Below are 19372 nucleotides of genomic sequence, written 5' to 3' on the forward strand. Positions count from 1 at the left end.
ATCTTGCTCTGTACAAATGAGTTTCTGTGTCTTCCCCCGCCCCGTGTGCAATATTTCATCAAAGTTTAAATGTTTTTTAAAAGGACAATCTACAGTGCATTTTAAACGTGGCTATCCCATTGGCCCGGCCTTGTTGTTTACAGTCGGGTCTTCCAATCGGAAATCAAGAAGAGCTACTTCGATGGCTATTGGATAACCGTCGAAGTACATTATCCAATCAGTTATCCATATATGCAGTTGCGCAGCTATGTGGCCAATCAGCGACGGGGGTCTGTGTGTCTTTCAGCGAATCACCGAGAGGCAAGTGCGGATATTGGACCAATAAGGAGAGCGAAGCGTTCGGAACATTATCCAATGAGCGAACAGGACGAAGGAACTGGAACCAATCAGCTTTGAGAGATGAAAAGGGCGCCAAGAATTGTCGGTTGAAGATGTGGAGAATGGCGGCGGCTCGGAGAGAGCGGCGGAGCCGGAGGCAGTGAGAGAGGCCCCCCCCCCCCACCCCCGGGCTCCGGCAGCGGCCATGGCTTCTCACTACATCGCCTTCCTGGTGGACACGGCGGCCTCGGAGGCCGGGCTGGTCCGGCTGGCCGCGCTGCGGGTGCTGCTGCATTCGGCCCATGGCTCCGGCTTCCACAATGTCCGCTGGGCCTTTAAACTCTTCGACTCGGCGGCGGCGAGGGCCAGGGGCCGCGGCGGGGGCCGGGGCCGCGGCTTCAGGGAGCTGCGGCTCCGACACCTGGAGGAGCTGGAGGAAGCCCTCTGCCGGGAGGTGGAGCCGGGCCGGGAGCGGGGGAGCGCCGCCTCCTCCTCCTCCGCCGCCGCCACCACCACTCAGACGGCGCTGATCGAGGCCTTGTCGGACTATCAGTGGGACCGGCCGGACATCACCTCCCCCGCCAAATGCCGCCGGGGGTCGGGAACGGAGGCCCCGCAGCCCCGGCCTCGGAGCTCCCTCTTCCTCTTCGCCCCCTGCCCGCACTCCCGGGCTCAGTTACTCGGCTTCCTGCAGCTTCCCGCGACCCACAGCTGCCAGCAACTGGCGGAGAAAATCATCCCGGCTCCAGTCCGGGCCCTGCTCTCCAGCCACTGTATCGCCCTGCATTGGGTGGACACCCAGCAGCTGCAACAGGTAAAGAGCGCGCTGCGGGCGTACAGGGCGCCCGATTTTAACTCCTCTTGGCGGGTCCGTTTTAAAATGTTTCATCCTTGTTTTAAACCCCTCCATGGCTCACCCTCTCTCTCTCTCTCTGCAATCGACAGCCCTGGGCGATCTCTGCCAACCCTGACCCCTTGCGCATCCCCGATTTTAATCACTTCACCATTGGCGCTGTGCTGTCAACTGCCCAAACCACAAGGCCTACAATTCCCTCCCTAAACCCCCTCGCCTCCTTAATACCCACCTCTTTGGCCAAGCTATTGGTCACTTTTTAAAAAAAATATCCTTTGTGGCTTGGTGCCCCAACTGTGGGCACTTGGGAAAGTGCTGGGCAAAACTCAGCAGGTCTGTGAAGAGAGAAAGAGAGTGAATGGTTTGAGTCGAGTATGGCTTCTTGTGTTCTGAAGAGTGATATTTGACTCACTAACTCTGATTCTCTCTTCACAGATGTCAGACCTGCTGAATTTTTCCAGCACTTGGATAATATTTCACATTTCCAGCATCCACAGTATTTTGCTTTTATTTAAGTCCTGTCAGATGTTTCACTAATTAAAGGTGTTGTATAAATGCAAGTTATTGATCCCTTGACCTGACTGGACCTGAGCAGCAGAATGCAGTAACTTTAAAACAACAAGAATTGATAGTTGGCAGCATTCTTGTCCTAATCAAATTTGTGGGCCAATAAGGGAGGCCTGAGATGCTTTAGTGTCACCAAACGAGAATCAGTACAAGTGTAACCACTGATGTACAAGAAATAAACACATGGTTGAATTAAACTAAAATATGCAACAAAGTTCTAGCAAAACCAAAAAGAATCTAACTAACTGATCGTATTTTCAACGTCTATAAGACACGCTATTCCCTGCAGTGCCTGCTGGTCGTAGAAAGTCTCAAGCGTACAGGCAGTTATTGTATGCACCCTTTCCAAAGCCACCCCAGGCATGGTCCAGGTCCTACTCCAAGCCTTGACATAATTTAGGTTGACATTCCAGTGCTGTATTGTGGGAATGTTGTACTGTTGGAGATGCCCTCTTTCAGATAAGAGGTTAAATCACAGCTGTATCTGCCAATTCAGGTTAACATGAAAAATAATATTCCTGTGGCACCATTCGTGGAAGTGCACTGAGTTCTGTTGTCCCAGCCAAACTTCTCCCCCTCAACTATAATACTGTCAAAGTTCTATTTGCATGTTGATCTTGTGACTGTTGGGGATCTTGATGTGCACAATATGGCTGCCATGTTTGCCTACAAAACAAATAACTTCCTTTACAAAGTAATTTGTTCTTTAATACAGACTATTAGGACTACTAACTTATGGTAACTGCATTGGCCAGATTCTGTTCTATCAAATCAAAATGTAATGAGGAATGTGTTACAACAGCCAGTGTAACATTTACAGCTGCAGCATATGTATGAGGTGTATCTTTCCAGGTGAAACATTAAACTGAAGATACCTGCTCCTTGTTCAAATGAATGTTGAAGAGTTCTTGGCAATTGGAAAATAGAGCAGAGTATCCTTGCCAACATTTTTCCTCGACCAACAGATGTAAAAACCAATTGGTGGTCATTGCTATTTAAGATATTGCTATGTGCGTATAAGTTGCTGTATTTACCTAAGTGACAGCTACTGCATCTCAAGGAGTAATTCATTGCATATGAAATGCTTTAGGGTGTTCTGAGAATGCGATGAAGCAACATTTATAATAGGTCTTCCGTGCAGTGCAATTCTTATTCATGTTCCCCATCACACTTGTGTTGCTGCAGAGTGGTGCATTCTCACTTAGAGCACTATTGGAGATTGGCTAATATTTATGTTACATTGGATTTTGCATTTTGTCACGCATGCAAAATACAGTCACAGCATCAATTATTTCCTGTTGATTTCCTTGATTTCTAATTGACTAGGAACTGCCTAAGAGAAATTGGCCTCTAATTCACCCCAGGAATGCACAGCACTGTAGCCTTAAAGGACATGTCCATGCTGTGGATCCCTGGGGCTGACGGTCCAAGCCAATCTAACTTTCAAAACCCTAGCAACTTCATCCTATATACAATTCTATCTCTTACTTTCCACTTGGTCTTATTTAAATTTGACGGTTTGGCAAACATTAAACTGATGCTCTGTTTGCCCACCCAGGTGAATGTAAAAGATCCTAGGGTAGTATTTTAAACACCAGTGGGGTGTGGGTGGGGAGAGGAAGCTCTTTTGGCCTGGCCAATGTTTATCCCTCGACCAACATTTATAAAACAGTTTGTCCAATCATTATCCCATTATACCCCATTGCTGTTTACTGGATCTTGCTGTGAACAAATTGTGCTTTTACACTTTGTATGCTAGGTTTTATGAAAGAACTTAGATTTGATTTCTTTTCCTCTCTAGTTCATTGGAGCTTCTGATCATATTGGCTATAAGATGGTCTCTGAAGTGATGCGCTTGGTTGGTGGAAGTTTAATTCCATTTGCTGCTTTAATGGAACTTACGCTTAATGACTCTGCTGTACTATTGGGCAAAACTTCCCAAGTTGGCCTGAAGAAGATTGCTTTTGAGAAGAATGGAATAGATGCAAAGGAGTACGCGAAACAGAGGAAAACAGTGGGTGCTTTCTTTCCATTCGATTGCAGCATGAATTATATTGTGAATGTTGAAAGTTCCTATCGAAAGATGTTTCCTCTTCAGCAAGGATTACTGACTATCACACAAGGTAATTATCACCCCTTTTCCTACCGTTGTCAAATTTGAAAGTGTGCTTTCTGTACATAATGGTCCTTTAGAATAGTATGCTTTTTTGATTCCGGTTTAGCATTTCCTATCTTAAATTCAGCTTATATTGTTAACCTGACAAATCGGTAGTTGAGACATTTTAACGCTACTTGGGCTGCAGTTGCAATAAAAGTATTCATGGCGCAGAGCAATTTCCACTTTTATCAAAGCTAACTTGCAGTGTAAATCTATAGTCGGGAATCAATCTGAGTCAAATTTCCAATATAAAACACTCAGCACTGTTTCAGTTGACACCACACAGAATGTAAATCCAATGTCATGTCAAATCTGGTTCTCATATTTTTAAGGAGTTCTAAGAACCTGTTTTACTATTTGGAGAAGTGCAGATAGTTCTCCCACTGTTTAGGGAAACATTTCTCCTGCAACCAACACCACCAAAGCGTGTCAGCTGGCTATCTGATATGCTGTTTTTGGCCTCTTGCTGTGCGCCAAATGGTTGCTGAGCTTATGTACATAAGTGACTGTCCTTCAACATAATTCGTTGAATGTGAAGAGCTCTGGGGCATTTCTGAGAGGTATAAAAAAGGTACTATTTAAATGCAAACTCTTCCATTTGAGGCTCCACTTTATTATTTTGTGTGTTGGAAATTTGTAAAATTATTTTGTTGTTCCTCCTTGAGCAGGAGAGCAGGAGGTGTGCTGCCCTATCACTTTGGAGCCAGTTTCCTGTAGTCAGAAACACCTGACTGCGCCAGCGAGTATTATAGTAAAAGGAGCTGTAAAAGATTGGGATCTGCAAAGGACTGACCGGTTGTCAACACATGCTTGGATCTTACAACGAGCCAGACAGAAGGAAACTAAAGAGACCTACTTTCTTCAACGACTTCTAGAGGAAATGGCCTGCAAAAACATATATTTGGTGGGTATTTTCATTTAAATTAGTTTTTCAAGATGTGTATTAATTGTATGTTGTGTTCCCATCTATTCACCTGGGATTTTAATTGTCACTTGTTGAACAAAAGATTAATGATAAATGCAAAATACTGTGGATGCTGGATAAAAACAGAAAATGCTGGAAAAGCTCAGCAGGTCTGGCAGCATCTGTGGGGAGAGAAACAGTTAACATTTTGAGTCCGTATGACTTCAGAGCTAAAGAGAAGTAGAGATGTGATGTATTTTGCACTGATATTTGGTAACATCTCTTCCAACATAACAGGTTTTGATTATTCAAATTGTTCTGGTTAGCAGTTAGTCATATAGGAACCTGCTTATTTGGAAAATTGATAGGAAAAACATTTAAGAATCTTGAAAGAGATCAATGTGGTATTTGTTGTTCATATTTTTCTAGGTTGTTGATATGGAGTTGAATAATTACCTGCCGCCGTGTACAGGAGTACTGTCTCCCTTGCTTAGTGGCACAGCAGTGCTCACACTGATCTCCTGGGAACAAGAACCAGAGTTTGAGGAGCTTCTCTTGAAGACAGAGTTAACTGAGAATAACCAAGCGATGTCTTCAGGGGCCCCGGATGTTGTAGGCAGAGCATTAAATCTTTTCTCTGATATCACTGATGAATGTTCAGGTAAGGAAAACGAAGCATAGTTTGGGCATTAATTTGGAAATTTATTTCATTCCTCTTCTTGGATATATGAACATAGAAAATAGGAGCAAAAGTAGACCATTTGGCCCTCGAGCCTGCTCTGCCATTCGATAAGATAATGGATGACCTGTTTGTGTTTCAATTCCACATTCCCATCTACCTCTGATAACCTTGCCTAACAAGAATCTATCTGCCTCCACCTTTAAAATATCCAGAGGCAGAGAGTTCCAAAGCCGCACAACCCTCGGAGGAAAAAAGTCTCCTCATCGCTGTCCTAATAGGGCGACCCCTAATTTTAAAACAGTGCCCCCTAGTTCTGAACTGACCCACCAGATGAAACATCCTTTCCACATCCACCTTGTCAAAACTGCTCAGGATCTTATATACTTCAGTCAAGTCACCCCTCACTCTTCTAAACTCCAGTGGAAACAAGCCCAGTCTGTCTAACCTTTCCTCATAAGTCAACCTGCTCATTCCAGGTATCAATCTAGCGTACCACCTCCAACACGGTTTAAATCCTTTCTTACATAAGGAGACTAAAACTGCACACAGTATTCGAGATGTGGTCTCACCAATGCCCTGTATAACTGAAGCACAACATCCTTACTTTTATGTTTAATTCCTCTCATTGTAAAAATTCTTTCGAGTTATCAACAGTCACAGATTGCAACTCTTTTGAGTACAATCACAGTTCTTGGTTTCCGGGAGTGGGACATGAACTCACAACCTTCTGATTCAAAGGCGAGGGTGCTGTGGACTGAGCCACAGCTGACACCTCCTCTCATTGTAAAGGATAGCATTCGTTAGCTGCCTTAATTACCTGCACCTGCATGTTAACTTTTTGTGACTCATGCACAAGAACACCCAGATTGGTCTGTACCTAGGAATTCTATAGCTGTTCTCTGTTTACATAATGCTTTGCTTTTTTATTCTTCCTGCCAAAGTGAGCAACTTCACATTTTCTTACATTATGCTACATCTGCCAGATTTTTACTCATTCACTCAACCTATCTATATCAGTCTGCAATCTCCTTATGTCTTCATCATCAACATACTTTCCAAGTATCTTTGTCATCTGCAAATTTAACTATCATCTTAAGTCATAATTTTACATTGATAAATTGTAAAAAGTTGAGGCCCCAGCACAGACCCCTGTGGGACTCCACTCGCTACATGCTGCCAATCAGAAGAAGACCCATTTATACATACTCTGTTTTCTGCCAGCCAGCCAATCTTCTATCCCTGCTAATATGTTAACCCCTGCACCATGAGCTTTTATTTTCCACAATAACGTTTGATTTGGCACCTTATCAAATGCTTTCTAGAAATCCAAGTATAGCACGTCTACATGCTCCTCTTTATCCACAGCGCATGTTACTCCTAAGAGCTACAATAAATTGATTAAACATTATTTCCCTTTTACATATCCATGCTGACTCTTCCCGATTATCTTGCATTTCTTTAAGTGCCCAGCTATAACCTCCTCAATGATCGATTCTAACACCACCTTCCCCACGATAGATGTCAAGCTAACTGGCCCTATAGTTTTCTGTTTCCTGCCGCAATCCCCCCTCACCTTCTTGAATAGAGGGGTTATATTTGCTACTTTCCAGTCTGATGGAACCTTACCAGAATCTAGGGAATTTTGGAAAATTAATGCCAACGCATTTACTACCTCATTAATGTTATGACATGGCAGATGATGTGTGCCAGGCAAGGAAACTTGGCAATGCTATCGCAACAGTTTTGCAACTTGTATTTATTACGAGAAGATTTATGTATTGAATTCAGAAGTAGAGTCCACTAACCCCTATAGTGATTTTAAAACTAAATTAAAACATTTATTAACAAAAATAATTTCAAGCCCATACATAAGATTGTATTAAGTAACTGTAATAACAAATTCCTAATTAACCTGACTCTCAACTACATGCTCCCTTTTAAGGCAACAGTCCAAAATAGATTTTTAATTTAAATGGCAAGCAAGCTTACCATAGCCACCACTCGACAATGGAATTCGAAAGGCTTTCCTTTGGTTACTGGACACACCTGACTTCTGCAAAAGAGGCTGGAGGCTTCATCCAAGTCTGTCACATGGTGTAACGTTCAGGATTTTACATGGCCACCCAACATAGCCTTCCATTCCTCTTTATATATGTTTCTCCCTCTTTAGTCTGTAAATTCTATTGTTCTATGTCTTTGGAAATTTACTTTTCGCATAATATAAAAATCTTTCATGTTGCCAATATGGTCAGTACCTTTGGGGGAAAAATAAACACATTGCTTGGCCTTGCTTATCTTGTTAGTTGTAAACATCCTATCATCCCTTTGAAACCCAAACAATTCTTTACTTATCTAAAAATGCAAATTTCCTTCACACCTTATATGCTAAGACCTCATCCATATTTTCTCATTAGCATTTCAAATGCCTTTTACTCCTAACTTTTTTTGATAATTTCAAGCTTGCAGTCTACCTGAATCTAATTCAATTAAATCATACCCATTGACACTCAGACCCACAAACCTACTTTACAATAAATCACAATAATGTGGAAACCTATGTTAGTTTCATGGCATTAGCCACCTCTTTTAAGACCCTAGGATGAAGTCCATCGGGACTTGGAGACTTGTCAGCCTGCAGCTCCATCACTTTGCTCTGCATTGCTTCCCTAGTGAGTGTAATTCCAAGTTCCCCTCTTCCTGTCCATCCCCTGATTTGCAGCTATTAATGGAATGTTTTTTGTATCCTCTGTAGTGAAGACAGAAGCACAATATTTGTTCATTTCATCTGCCATTTCCTTATCTACTATTAACTCCCTACTGTCACTCTAGAGGACAAATACTCACTACTTTTTTTGTTTTTAAACACCTGTGGAAACTCTTGCTATCCATTTTTACATTTCTAGGCAGCTTCCTCTCATATTCTAATTTCTTACTCCTGATTAACCTTTTAGTTATTCTCTACCGTTCTTTATATTCTGACCAATCATCTGACTTGCTATTCATCTTTGCGCAATTACATGCTTTTTCCTTAAGTTTGATGCTCTCCTTAACTTGTTCAGTTAACCAAGATGGTGGGTCCTCCTCTTAGAATTTTTCTTTATCGTAGGAATATGCTTATCCTGAGTTTTCTGAAAAATCCCCTTAAATGTCTGCCACTGCTTCTATATTGATCTATACCCTAGCCTCTTACCCCAGTTCACTTCAGCTAGCTTAGCCTTTATGTCCACATAATTGCCCTTATTTAAGTTTAAAATACTAATCTTAGACCTACTCTTCTCCCTTTCAAACTGGATATAAAATTCAATTGGATTGTGGTCACTGTTACCTAGGGTTGCCTTCACTTTGAGGTAATTAATTAATCTTGTCACATTATACAATACCAGGTATAATATAATCTGCTGCCTGGTTGGGTCCAGAATGTGCTGCTCTAAAAAAAACTATCTACGAACCCCTCATTCAGACTACTACTGCCAATTTGATTTTTCCAGTTTATATATAGATTAAACTCACCCATGATTATTGCTGTCCGTTTATCACAAGCACTCAATATTTCTTGTATACTTTGTCCTGCATTATTGTTACTGTTAGGGGGCCTGTAGACCACTCCCACTTGTGGCTTCTTTTCCCTGCTATTCTTCATCTCCACCCAAACTGATTCTACATCCTGACGATCTGAACTAAGGTCATCTCTAACTATTGCATCAGTGCCAACCTTGATCAACAGTGTTACCCCTCCACCTTCACCTAGCTTCCTATTCTTCTTGAATATCCTATGCCCCTCAATATTTAGGACCCATTCTGCAGCCACATCTCCATAATGGCTATCAGATCATATTTATTTACTTCAGTGTGTGCTATCAATTCATTCACTCTTATGAAAGCTATGCTCATTCACATAGAGGCTTTAGTTTTGTCTTTTTGTTATCTTTGTAACATCTAGCCTTGTCTATTGGTGTGTTCTTAGAATAGCAGCAAGGGACAGAAGATAAAACCTATGACCCTCGTTTCCCATATTACTATTAATGTCTCCTGCCTTGAATCTACCCCTTGATTTGCCACATCTACCCAAGCTTGACCCTCTCCTCCCCTTGTTTAGTTTAAAGCCCTCTCTATTTCCTTAGTTATATGATTCGTAAGGACACACGTTCCAGCATGGTTCAGGTGTAGACTGTCCCAACAGTACAGCCCCCACTTTTTCAGTACTGGTGCCAGTGCCCCAGGAACCGGAACCCACTTCTCCCGCACCAGTCTTTGAGCCACGCTTTCATCTCCCTAATTTCCTCTGCCAACTTGCATGTGGCTCAGGTAATAATCCAGACATTATTACCTTTGAAGTTCTGCTTCTTAATTTGGTACCTAGCTTCTCATATTGACTGTGCAGAACCTCCTTCCTTGTCCTCCCTATGTCATTGGTACCTACGTTTTAAAAAAATTGTTCATGGGATGTGGATGTTGCTGGCTAGACCAGTGTTTATTGCCCATCCTTAATTGCCCTCATTCAGGGAGCATTTAAGAGCCAACCGTATTGCTGTGGGTCTGAAGTCACATGTAGGCCAGACCAGGTAAGGATGGCAGATTTACTTCCCTAAAGGGCATTAGTGAACCAGATGGGGTTTTACGGCAATGGTTTCATAGTCATCACCAGACTTTTCAGATTTTTGTTGGATTCAAATTTCACCATCTGCCATGGGATTCGAACCTGGGTACCCAGAGGATTACCCTGGCTCTCTGGAATACTAGTCCAGTAACAATCCCACTATGCCACCCCATCGCCGTAGATGGACCACAGATGACTGGACTCTCGCTGTTTGCTGCAGAGAACAGTGCCAATTCCCCTCACTATACTATTCTCTACTACCACCACATTCCTGTTTGCTCCCCCTGCTTGAACGGCTTCCTGTACCATGGTGCCACAGCCAACCTGCTCATCCACCTTGCAGGCCTCGCTTTCGTCCACACAGTTTGTGAGCATACCAACCTGTTTGACAATTGCAAACTCTAAGGCTCCTCCACTACTGTCGTCTTGGACACATTACTTGCCTTACTCATGGTCACATCCTCCTGTCCCTCACTGCTGACCAAAACAAATGACCCTATTCTAAGAGGCGTGACCGTCTTCTGGAACAAAGTGCCCAAGTATTTCTCGCCCTCCCTTATGTTGCACGGTGTCTGCAGCTCGGCTTCCAGATCAATAATCCTGACCTGGAATTCCTCTAGCTGCTTACACTTCCTGCAGACAGGTTTGTCATGGATCGCCTTGGCGTCTAAAAACTCTCATGTTCACAGCTGCAACATAACTCCTGTCCCATCATTATTACTTATCTTATTTAGTTAAATTAAGTTAATTACTCACTTAATTCCAATGTATACTACACCTCTTGCCCCTGTGCACCAAATTCCCATGTGGACCTAGTTCGCTACGCACTCAGTCTCTGTGTTACTCCGGCATAGTTGCCTATCTCCACCTGTGCCCCGTACTTTTCAGTTGTTTGTTATTCCTTTGGACTCAGCATTGTTACATTTAGATAAAGAATAGGGCTTCTTAAACTTGAGGAGGTGTGAAATTTAATTTGTGTATAATGCTTATTCGTGATATTGATTTCTTTGAATGTGAACTTTGATGTGTGACAAGATATAGGAACAGTTAAGTATTGTAACAGGGGAATCAGAGGAACTTAAGAGTGCTCTGGCCACTGATAAGATATTGGAAATTTTCAGAATGGAAGTTACAAGCTTGACAGCCTGCTGCTGTATTCTTGTTACTAGGTCTTGGAGTATTGCTCAGAACTTTTTCAGAACTGAGCAAGCCAGAGCTTGCTTTTGGTTCTGTGGATAACAAGAACTCTAACCAAAGGCCTGTTGAATGTGCTGTCTGCTGTACAGGAAAATATTTTAACGATGAGATAGACTTGTTGGCTGGTTTATGTAATGTTATATTAAATAGCGTTTATGAACTAAGTTTCCTGAAATGCTGCACGCTCACATTTGCAGCACAGTATCTGTGTAGATACTGAATGTAATAAAGTTAATTGTTAGTTTAATTTTAAAAGTATTGGCCACTTTTCTCCTTGAACTGCCTTATGGTGAGTTATTATTCCATGGATTGTTGGTAATCCTCTCAAAATCCACACTATTGTCCGATTAACATAACTAAATTAAAATTATGATTGCAATTCCCCAGTGTTTATAGTGGACATATTGATGCTGACATGATTACCCACTATACACAAAAGACGATTTATATGAATCTTGCTGAATTTTGTAATTTTAGCTCTGCACCTTTAGTTTAGCAGAATAATTCCTCAAATTTGCCCCATAATCTCGATTTCTCCTCTCATTGAGACAATGATGATCAATCGTTCCAGATTATTTATTCACTAAATAAAATGTATTTAAATAGACAGCATTGCAACAAAGCAAACCACATTTGGAAAAATGTAGTTAATTCTTTCCTTTTGAGCTCTATCCTGAAATTCAATAAACATTAACCTGCTAAAGTCATAGTGAATTAGAATCTTTTTTCTTTAAAAAAGTGTTGAACTGTTTAGGCCAATGTATTGAAATTAAAAATCAATTCCCATTTTGCTCTGTTATTGACTTTGTCTTATTATAATTTATTAATAATTTCAGTGCAAAAGCAATTTTGAATTATGAAGATTTGACAGTAAGTGGTTGATTGTAACGACAATGGATTAGCAACGTCTGAATGTTGTATTATTTCCCATTGCATAGAAGTTTTCAATAACAGTAAGTTTTACCCTGCTGTATGAATGTCAATTACTATTTAAACAGCCTAAAAACTTAATATAGAACAGCTGTGATTTCTCTAGCAATGGAATACAGCCAGTCTTGTCTGAGATCATGATGACTATTTAAAGCAGTACCATTCAATAATAGAATCAAACTCCAGTAGAGAAAGGGGAAAATGTACAGTATGCCAACAAAGAAACATTTTTAAATGAAGTTGAACAAATTTTTCAAAGCAGAGCTTATGAATTATTAACACAATGGAAATCTGGTCCCATCTGCTAATATACCAAAGAACCACATGAGATTACAAATGCTGTTGTAATGTGCACAAACACAAAACTAATCAATTGATTGCAATTTTTCTTTTCTAACGATTGTCAAATTTGAACAACAATTTTTTAAGATAAAGTACTAAACATGAAGGAGTCATGACCTTTGAACAACTCATGGACCTGACTAGATGTAAGATACATTACAGTCATGGAATCTAGGAAAGAACAAGTTTGCATCCATTTGACTGGTCCAAAAAATTTCAGTTACCCAGTTCCTCAAATATACTTAACAGTGCCTTGAATTTCCACACTATCTGCCTATCTTCAGGAAATCTGTTCCATGAATCCAATGCATACTTGAAACCCATGCCCTCTGCCTCTAGATTTTGTAGAAGTTTCAAATATGTCAGTGAAGTTTGATTTGTCTACTTTCTTAATCTTGAAGCCTTAAATAGCATGAGCCTTCTATTTTCCAAGGTGGTCACTTTCAGGCTCTCAAACCTGCCTAATGATGTAGAATAAACGGGTGAATTGAATTTGTCTTTTTTTCCACAAGAGCTTACTGTTCCGGATTGGGTACAACTAGAGTTGGCCGAGACTTCCCAACAAAGAATTTCCTTTGGTGAAGGCTGGTTTCCATTATCTGAATTGTCAGGAGCAAGCTCTGCTCTAATGCAATCATTCAGGTAAGATGTGGATTGTTATAAGATATTTCTAACCTCTGAAATGGTAAAGTAACTGTATCCCAAAAACTAAAATTGTTGTTTGTGCATTAGATCAATGCAGGGAGAAGATGAGAAAGCTAACATGGATTCTGAACTTGCCCTAACTGGTCAGTTAGCAGAGTTCTACCAGAGGAAATCTGCAGACGAAGCTGGAGCAGCTGTAGAGCAGGGGGTAAAAAGGAGACGATGTAAGTATAGTATAAATTGCTTGGAATTTAAAGCATAGTTACAGGGGGATTTGCCTCGTAGCGTTTTTTTCCCTACATACAGTTCCTGTTCTGAATGAGAGGACTCTTAATTGTGATATGGTTCTGTGGTAACATGCTTTAATTGAGCAATCTCGTGAGCTTGGATGGTGAGTATCAGCCTGCTGTTTATCTCTGCAGGATAAGAGAAATTCTGGTCTAAGATAAATCATAGCACTCAAGTGCTAATTTGGCTGAGATCATTCTGCTCAAACTTTGTGGCCCAGATGGTACTACATTTAGCAACTGAGCCACTCAGGTCAGCTTGCTTACTGATTGGCCACCTTCTGATTTTCTTCCTATCCTGAGCATTTCTCTTGTTGCTTTATCAATTAATTTCAGGTGGTCCTCGGACCCCCATCCGACAGAAGATGAGATCGATGAGCCGCTCTCTTCAGATGTTGAATGTTGCTAGGCTAAACCTGAAAGCACAAAAAAGCCAGCCAGATGGGATGCAGCTTCCCATTGGAGATGAGTCCACCCATCAGTCCAAGAAACGTTTGGGGAGCGAACAGAAATCTAAAAGAGTGAGGAAGAGTACAGTAGGTATGTCTTATTGCTGCTTTTACTGAAATTGTAGATCAGATTTGTCATTGTCTTGATTATTTTAGAGGAAACTTCCTTTCAGATGTTTGGATTCCTTTCAGAATAGCAAGTATAGTCATCGTGGTTTAAGTTTTAATGGCTTAGTTGGGGAATGCTAAAACCCTGATTGCCCAGTCACTTGCTTTTTATTATTGAGCATATGACAATGCGAACCAGTACAAGAAAGAGAAGAGTTTGCAGTCTGTGAAAGCAGTGGAGTTGTTTTGTTGATCATTATTAGATTAAAGGGCGAGGAATGATTGTACTGTGGACTGGTGTTCACTAGGGACTGTGTCAAGACTACAGTATTGAATAGTTGATGGGTGATTGTTTGTGGAACCGTAACACAAGAAATGCTGAAGTCTCGGGAAGATTCCTGTAGTTTTCTCATTTAAAAAACAGGATATTACATTTTTTTAAAAATGTATCCAGTGCTATACAACACTATATTTTATGCATACTTTTGTGATGGGTATATTAATGGTCTGATTGGAAAAAAAGTTAAATCATGTAGTACATCTTTCACTACTCTACCATTATTCATATATTACTTATTTGCAGCTTTTAAATTTGACTTTTCATTCTGTCTTTGTATTATAGATTTTAAAAGTGACGAGGAGATGGTGTCCAGTTTGAAAGAGAATTACCAGAAACATGTTGTAGATGATGAATTGTCGCAGTTCAGTTTCATACAGAATGCAGTCGAAGTCATTAAAATGTACCTAAAATCTGGCAACACTGAAGTTTTTGAGGTAATATCAGTTTCTAATTTGGTTTGATAATTCTAAAGGAATTTAATGATCTCACTTTCATGGGTTATTATTAAGAGGAAGTAAACTAACTGTATTGCTAAAAAAAGAGATGCCTAAGCTTTTTGCCTTGCACTCATCAGGGCACTCGCAAGAATAGCAATTTAAGGGGGAAAACAACAATTTATACTGTGTATGAAGAGAGTGCTGATTGATTGGCAAGTGGTACTGTCGTGGAGAATGCACCACAGATGGGAATGGCAGTTAACTGCTAAGCATTGTTTGAAATTTAAACCAGGCAGCTTGACCCTGATTGGTCAAGGTATCCCACCAAGGCAATGCCACTTGCCAACCAATCAGCACTCTCTTCACATACAGTATAATTTGTTGTTTTCCCCCTTATTGGCATTCTTGCAAGTGACCTGATGAATGCAAGACTAAAAGCTTAGGCATGTCTCTTTTCAGCAATTCTTAAGTTCGTACTACGAAAAAAACAAACTCTGTTGATTTCATCTATTGCTATTAGTACACATTATTGCAGTATTGTCACTTTGACTTGGTCCATTGATATAACATTACAGGAATTATTAGACTTTAACCAATAAGAGAGAATCTAACCATCTCCACTAGACATTCAACGGCATTACAATCGCTGAATCCACCACCATCAACATCCTGGGGTTACCATTGAGCAGAAACTTAACTGGACATATAAATATTGTAGCTTTAACAAACAGACCACAGGAGTCTCAGGTACAGGTCATGATCGTTTATTCGAGCAATTGCAAGGAGAGAACCATCTCAAGGCAGCTTGAGATAGCACTCTGCTAAGTTACAAGTGTTCAGCATTTTTATACATTTGTACAAGAACATTCTCCAGATTCCGATCTCGTCAACATATAAGTTTACATTAAACAGACATCTCTGGTAACAGGTACGTGCACTGTATGTCCCTATTATCACCCAGGCAGAGACCTTTACTCCTATCTAAGCTGGGACCATCTGTCCTTCCCTTATCTGTTGAAGAGCACACTTAATCTTAGTTGCTGGAAATCCAAAACAAAAACAGAATTACCTGGAAAAACTCAGCAGGTCTGGCAGCATTGGCGGAGAAGAAAAGAGTCGACGTTTCGAGTCCTCATGACCCTTCAACAGAACAGTGCCCTGCTCGCCGACATGTAAAATGACAGGGGATAACCTCAGGCGGAACCCCCGACGTCATCCCACCCCATTTAAATTTTCAGGAAGGCGGAGGTGCAGCAAAATCAGCTGCAGGCCCGCCGACCTGTCAATGGCCAATTGAGGCCATTGACAGGATCATTTAACCAATTAAAGGACCTGCCCATCCAACCTTAAGGTTGGAGGGCAGGCCACGAGCCCCGGCGGCAAATAGAGAAAACATGAAACCTCATCCAGCAGCAGGATAAGGTTTCATGCAGGGTTTTAAAAATTTTAATAAAGTTATTCTGTAAATTATGAACATGTGACGACGTCACATGAGTTGGGACATGAGGGGGAAATGTAAGGGATTTTTTTTTTCTATTTTTAATATTTTTCAAAGTCCAGGCGATCTCCCTGAGGCTGCACTTAGCCTCAGGGAGATGTGCGCTCTTTCGTGCGCATGCGTGAAAGAGCGCGCACTCGCTTTTGGGGAATTCCCCCCCCCCCCCGCCCACACAGGGAGCACATAGCGCTTCCCGCTGGACGTCACGCTGGGCGGGCCTTAATTGGCCCACCCATGTAAAATGGCGGCACGTCCTGCTTCGCTGGCGGGGACTGGCTCCATGCCCACTGGAGATTGGGTCGAACCCGCCCGCCCGACAGGCAGGAAATTCTGCCCATGATCTCTACCATCATGAAGGACAAGGGTAGCAAACTCATGGGAACACCACCACCTGCAAGTTCTCCTGACTTGGAACTATATCACCATTCCTTCAGTGTCACTGGATCAAGAACCTGGAACTCCCTCCCTAACAGCTCTGTGGGTGTACTAACACTAGATGGACTGCAGTGGTTCAAGAAGCTGGATTACCACCATCTTAAGAACAGTTAGGGATAGGCATAAAATGCTGGCATTGCCAGCAACACACTCATCCCAAGAAGGAATATAAAAAATGTTTTAATATTTTGTTATCAGACTGGCAAAAGATGGAAGGTGGTGTTCACAAGGATCAGTGTTGAGATCTGTGTTGTTTGCCATCAGCATAAACAATTTACTCTGGAATCAGAAGTACAATTTCAAAATTGAGGGCAGCACCAAATTTGGTGGGTGTGTATAATACTGAGAAGGGCTTCAACTAGGTACAGGACATATAATTTGCAAATGAATTTCAGTATAGATAAGCGTGAGATGATACATTTTTTATTAGGAAGAATGAGGAGGTGTCACTTAGTGTCTTAGAATACTTAGTGTCTAAATGGGATAGAGGAGCAGAGTGATTTGGGGGTATAGATACACAAATCACAAAGTAGTGATGCAGGATAATAAGGCCATTTTTAAAAAGTAAACAAATCACTGGGGTTCATTTCTAGCAGAATAGAATTGTACAGCAGAAAAATTACATTAAACTTCTATAGAACATTGGTTAGACCACACTTGGGAGTTCTGGCCTCTATATTGTAAAAAGGATATGACGTAAAAAAAATTGTCATTACACCAGAATTGGAGGTTATACCTACTGGGGAAGGCTGAGCAGGCTGGGTCTCTTTCTTCTCCATTGAAGATGAGACCGAAAGGTGACCAGATAAAGTCCTTTAAGCTTATAAAGGGGTTTGACACGGTTGAGATAGAGAAAATAGGAAAGGCCAGTACTAGGGGCATAACATATAAGATAGTCACTAATGCGATAGGGAGTTCAGAGAAATTTTTCCCAGGGAGTGGTGAGAATGTGCTACGCTACCACAAGGAGTTCATTTGGATATGTTAGGAAATAGAGAGAGTTTAAGTAAGTTATATTGGTATTTGCAGGTGTTGGGAATGAGTTTTAGCTTTAATGTTTAAGTTTGATTTGTATTTCTGTATCTGTTTAAGAAAAGGTCAAGTTGTGTTTTAGTTTCACTTTAAAAGGTGCCTGCATTTCTAATGAGAGTTTATGACTGAAAGAAAAGTTAAGCAAACAAGAGTAGAAAAAACTGGGCTGTTGTCTAGCAACAGGGCTCCAGAGAGGCAGGTTCACTCCCCCACCACTGTAGACGCACAGACAAGAAACTAGAAACAGCAGTTTGATTTGGAAGCTGTTTGAGTTCAGTTTTGAAGACAGCTGCCAGGCAGAAGCAGCCTAGTAGGGGTAGACAGCCTGTCCCAAGCTAAAGTTGGTTGAAAGTAGCTGCCAGAGAGAGAGACTGGAGCAAAGGGGATAGATAGCAAGACCCAAGCTAAAGAAAAGTCCCCAAATCCAGGGGAGCGGAACGAGAGAAAGTCCCAAGAAGACCTTCTAGCCAAAGGAAGGACAGGAACCTGGGAAAGGTTTTGTTCTGTGGAAGCGAAAATAAGGAGCCGAGAGGAAAGCTTCAAGCTTAAAGGAAGCAGGTTTAAAGCGAGAGGCCAGAAGCTCCAGAGCAACAACTGAAGGCCTGTAACTATTGATTTGGGCTTGTGACGCAGTGGTATTCTGTTGATGGCTGAGTTGGTGAGAGAGAGTGCATGGAAGAAAGCCTGCATGCATGTGGTGACCTGGGTAGAGCAACATTGGGAGGAGAGTTTGAAACCCTGGAGGGTGAACCCTTGCGGAAGGCATCTGAAAGAAAGTGTCGGTTTGGGAGAAGATTCCAAGGAGAGTTCTTGGAGATTGGAAACCCTCATGTGAAGGACGGAGTTCAGTGAGACTGATTGATTGGCTCACGGTATGACGAGTCTGGGGGGAGTTGAGGAGAGACCCATAGCATCTGGTTAAGGCGGCACCTGTCACTTGGTTTCAGAGGTCACCAGTTGGTTTACTTGGACTGTACTTACTGTGAGCATGAGTATAAGATAGCTTTTGTAACTTGTGTTATCCTTACAAATTTGTATATATCTAAAAAGGCATAGTTGTGGGTGAAGGAGCATTGTAATATGGTTAATCTTTTCTTGTTTAATAAATGTTTTATGCTTTTTGGTTAAAGGTTTATTAGCTGACTCCAGTGACTGTTCAGTAGCCCCTCTCCACATATTTAAACAAACAATTAAAAGTTAGGATCTATCAAGTTGGGTTCTGCCCTGGGATTAGGCTTGTCCAATTGTAATAGCAGCTGGGATCATGACCGTTAGCATAGTGCATTTATGGAGAAGCTCGATATGCACACGAGAAAGAAAGAAATAGAGGGCTATCTTTATAGAGTGAGATGAAGGATGGAAAGAGGCATGTATAGAACAGAAACATCAGCATTACTTGTTGGACCAAATGGCCAGCTCCTCTGCTGCAGATTCTATGCAATACCGTAAAATTAAGTTCCACTGCTAAGTCCACCAGACATTCCCCTTCCATCCGTGCCCCTAGCAATCTTGGCTCAAGGTGCACCCCAAATTTGAAAGGACAAATATGTAGTCATACTGCTGGATGTCTTTTGCAATTTTGAATGCAGCACA

The 19372-nt window shown here is 41.5% G+C and overlaps 1 protein-coding gene across 1 annotated transcript in view; it reads left to right on the top strand.

Moving 5' to 3' along the window:
- Positions 1-441: 441 nt before the first annotated feature.
- The window catches only part of ticrr (TopBP1-interacting, checkpoint, and replication regulator), a 44220-nt gene continuing 25289 nt past the window's right edge, over positions 442-19372 (top strand). The window contains exons 1-8 of the mRNA XM_078529997.1: positions 442-1132; positions 3540-3861; positions 4565-4800; positions 5230-5461; positions 13061-13190; positions 13281-13417; positions 13817-14020; positions 14660-14811. Coding sequence (XP_078386123.1) covers positions 524-1132; positions 3540-3861; positions 4565-4800; positions 5230-5461; positions 13061-13190; positions 13281-13417; positions 13817-14020; positions 14660-14811 — 2022 coding nt within the window. The 5' untranslated portion in view covers positions 442-523. The remainder of the gene's footprint in view (positions 1133-3539; positions 3862-4564; positions 4801-5229; positions 5462-13060; positions 13191-13280; positions 13418-13816; positions 14021-14659; positions 14812-19372) is intronic.

The sequence above is a fragment of the Cetorhinus maximus genome, chromosome 26, assembly GCF_964194155.1.
Source record: "Cetorhinus maximus chromosome 26, sCetMax3.hap1.1, whole genome shotgun sequence".
NCBI lineage: Eukaryota > Metazoa > Chordata > Chondrichthyes > Lamniformes > Cetorhinidae > Cetorhinus > Cetorhinus maximus.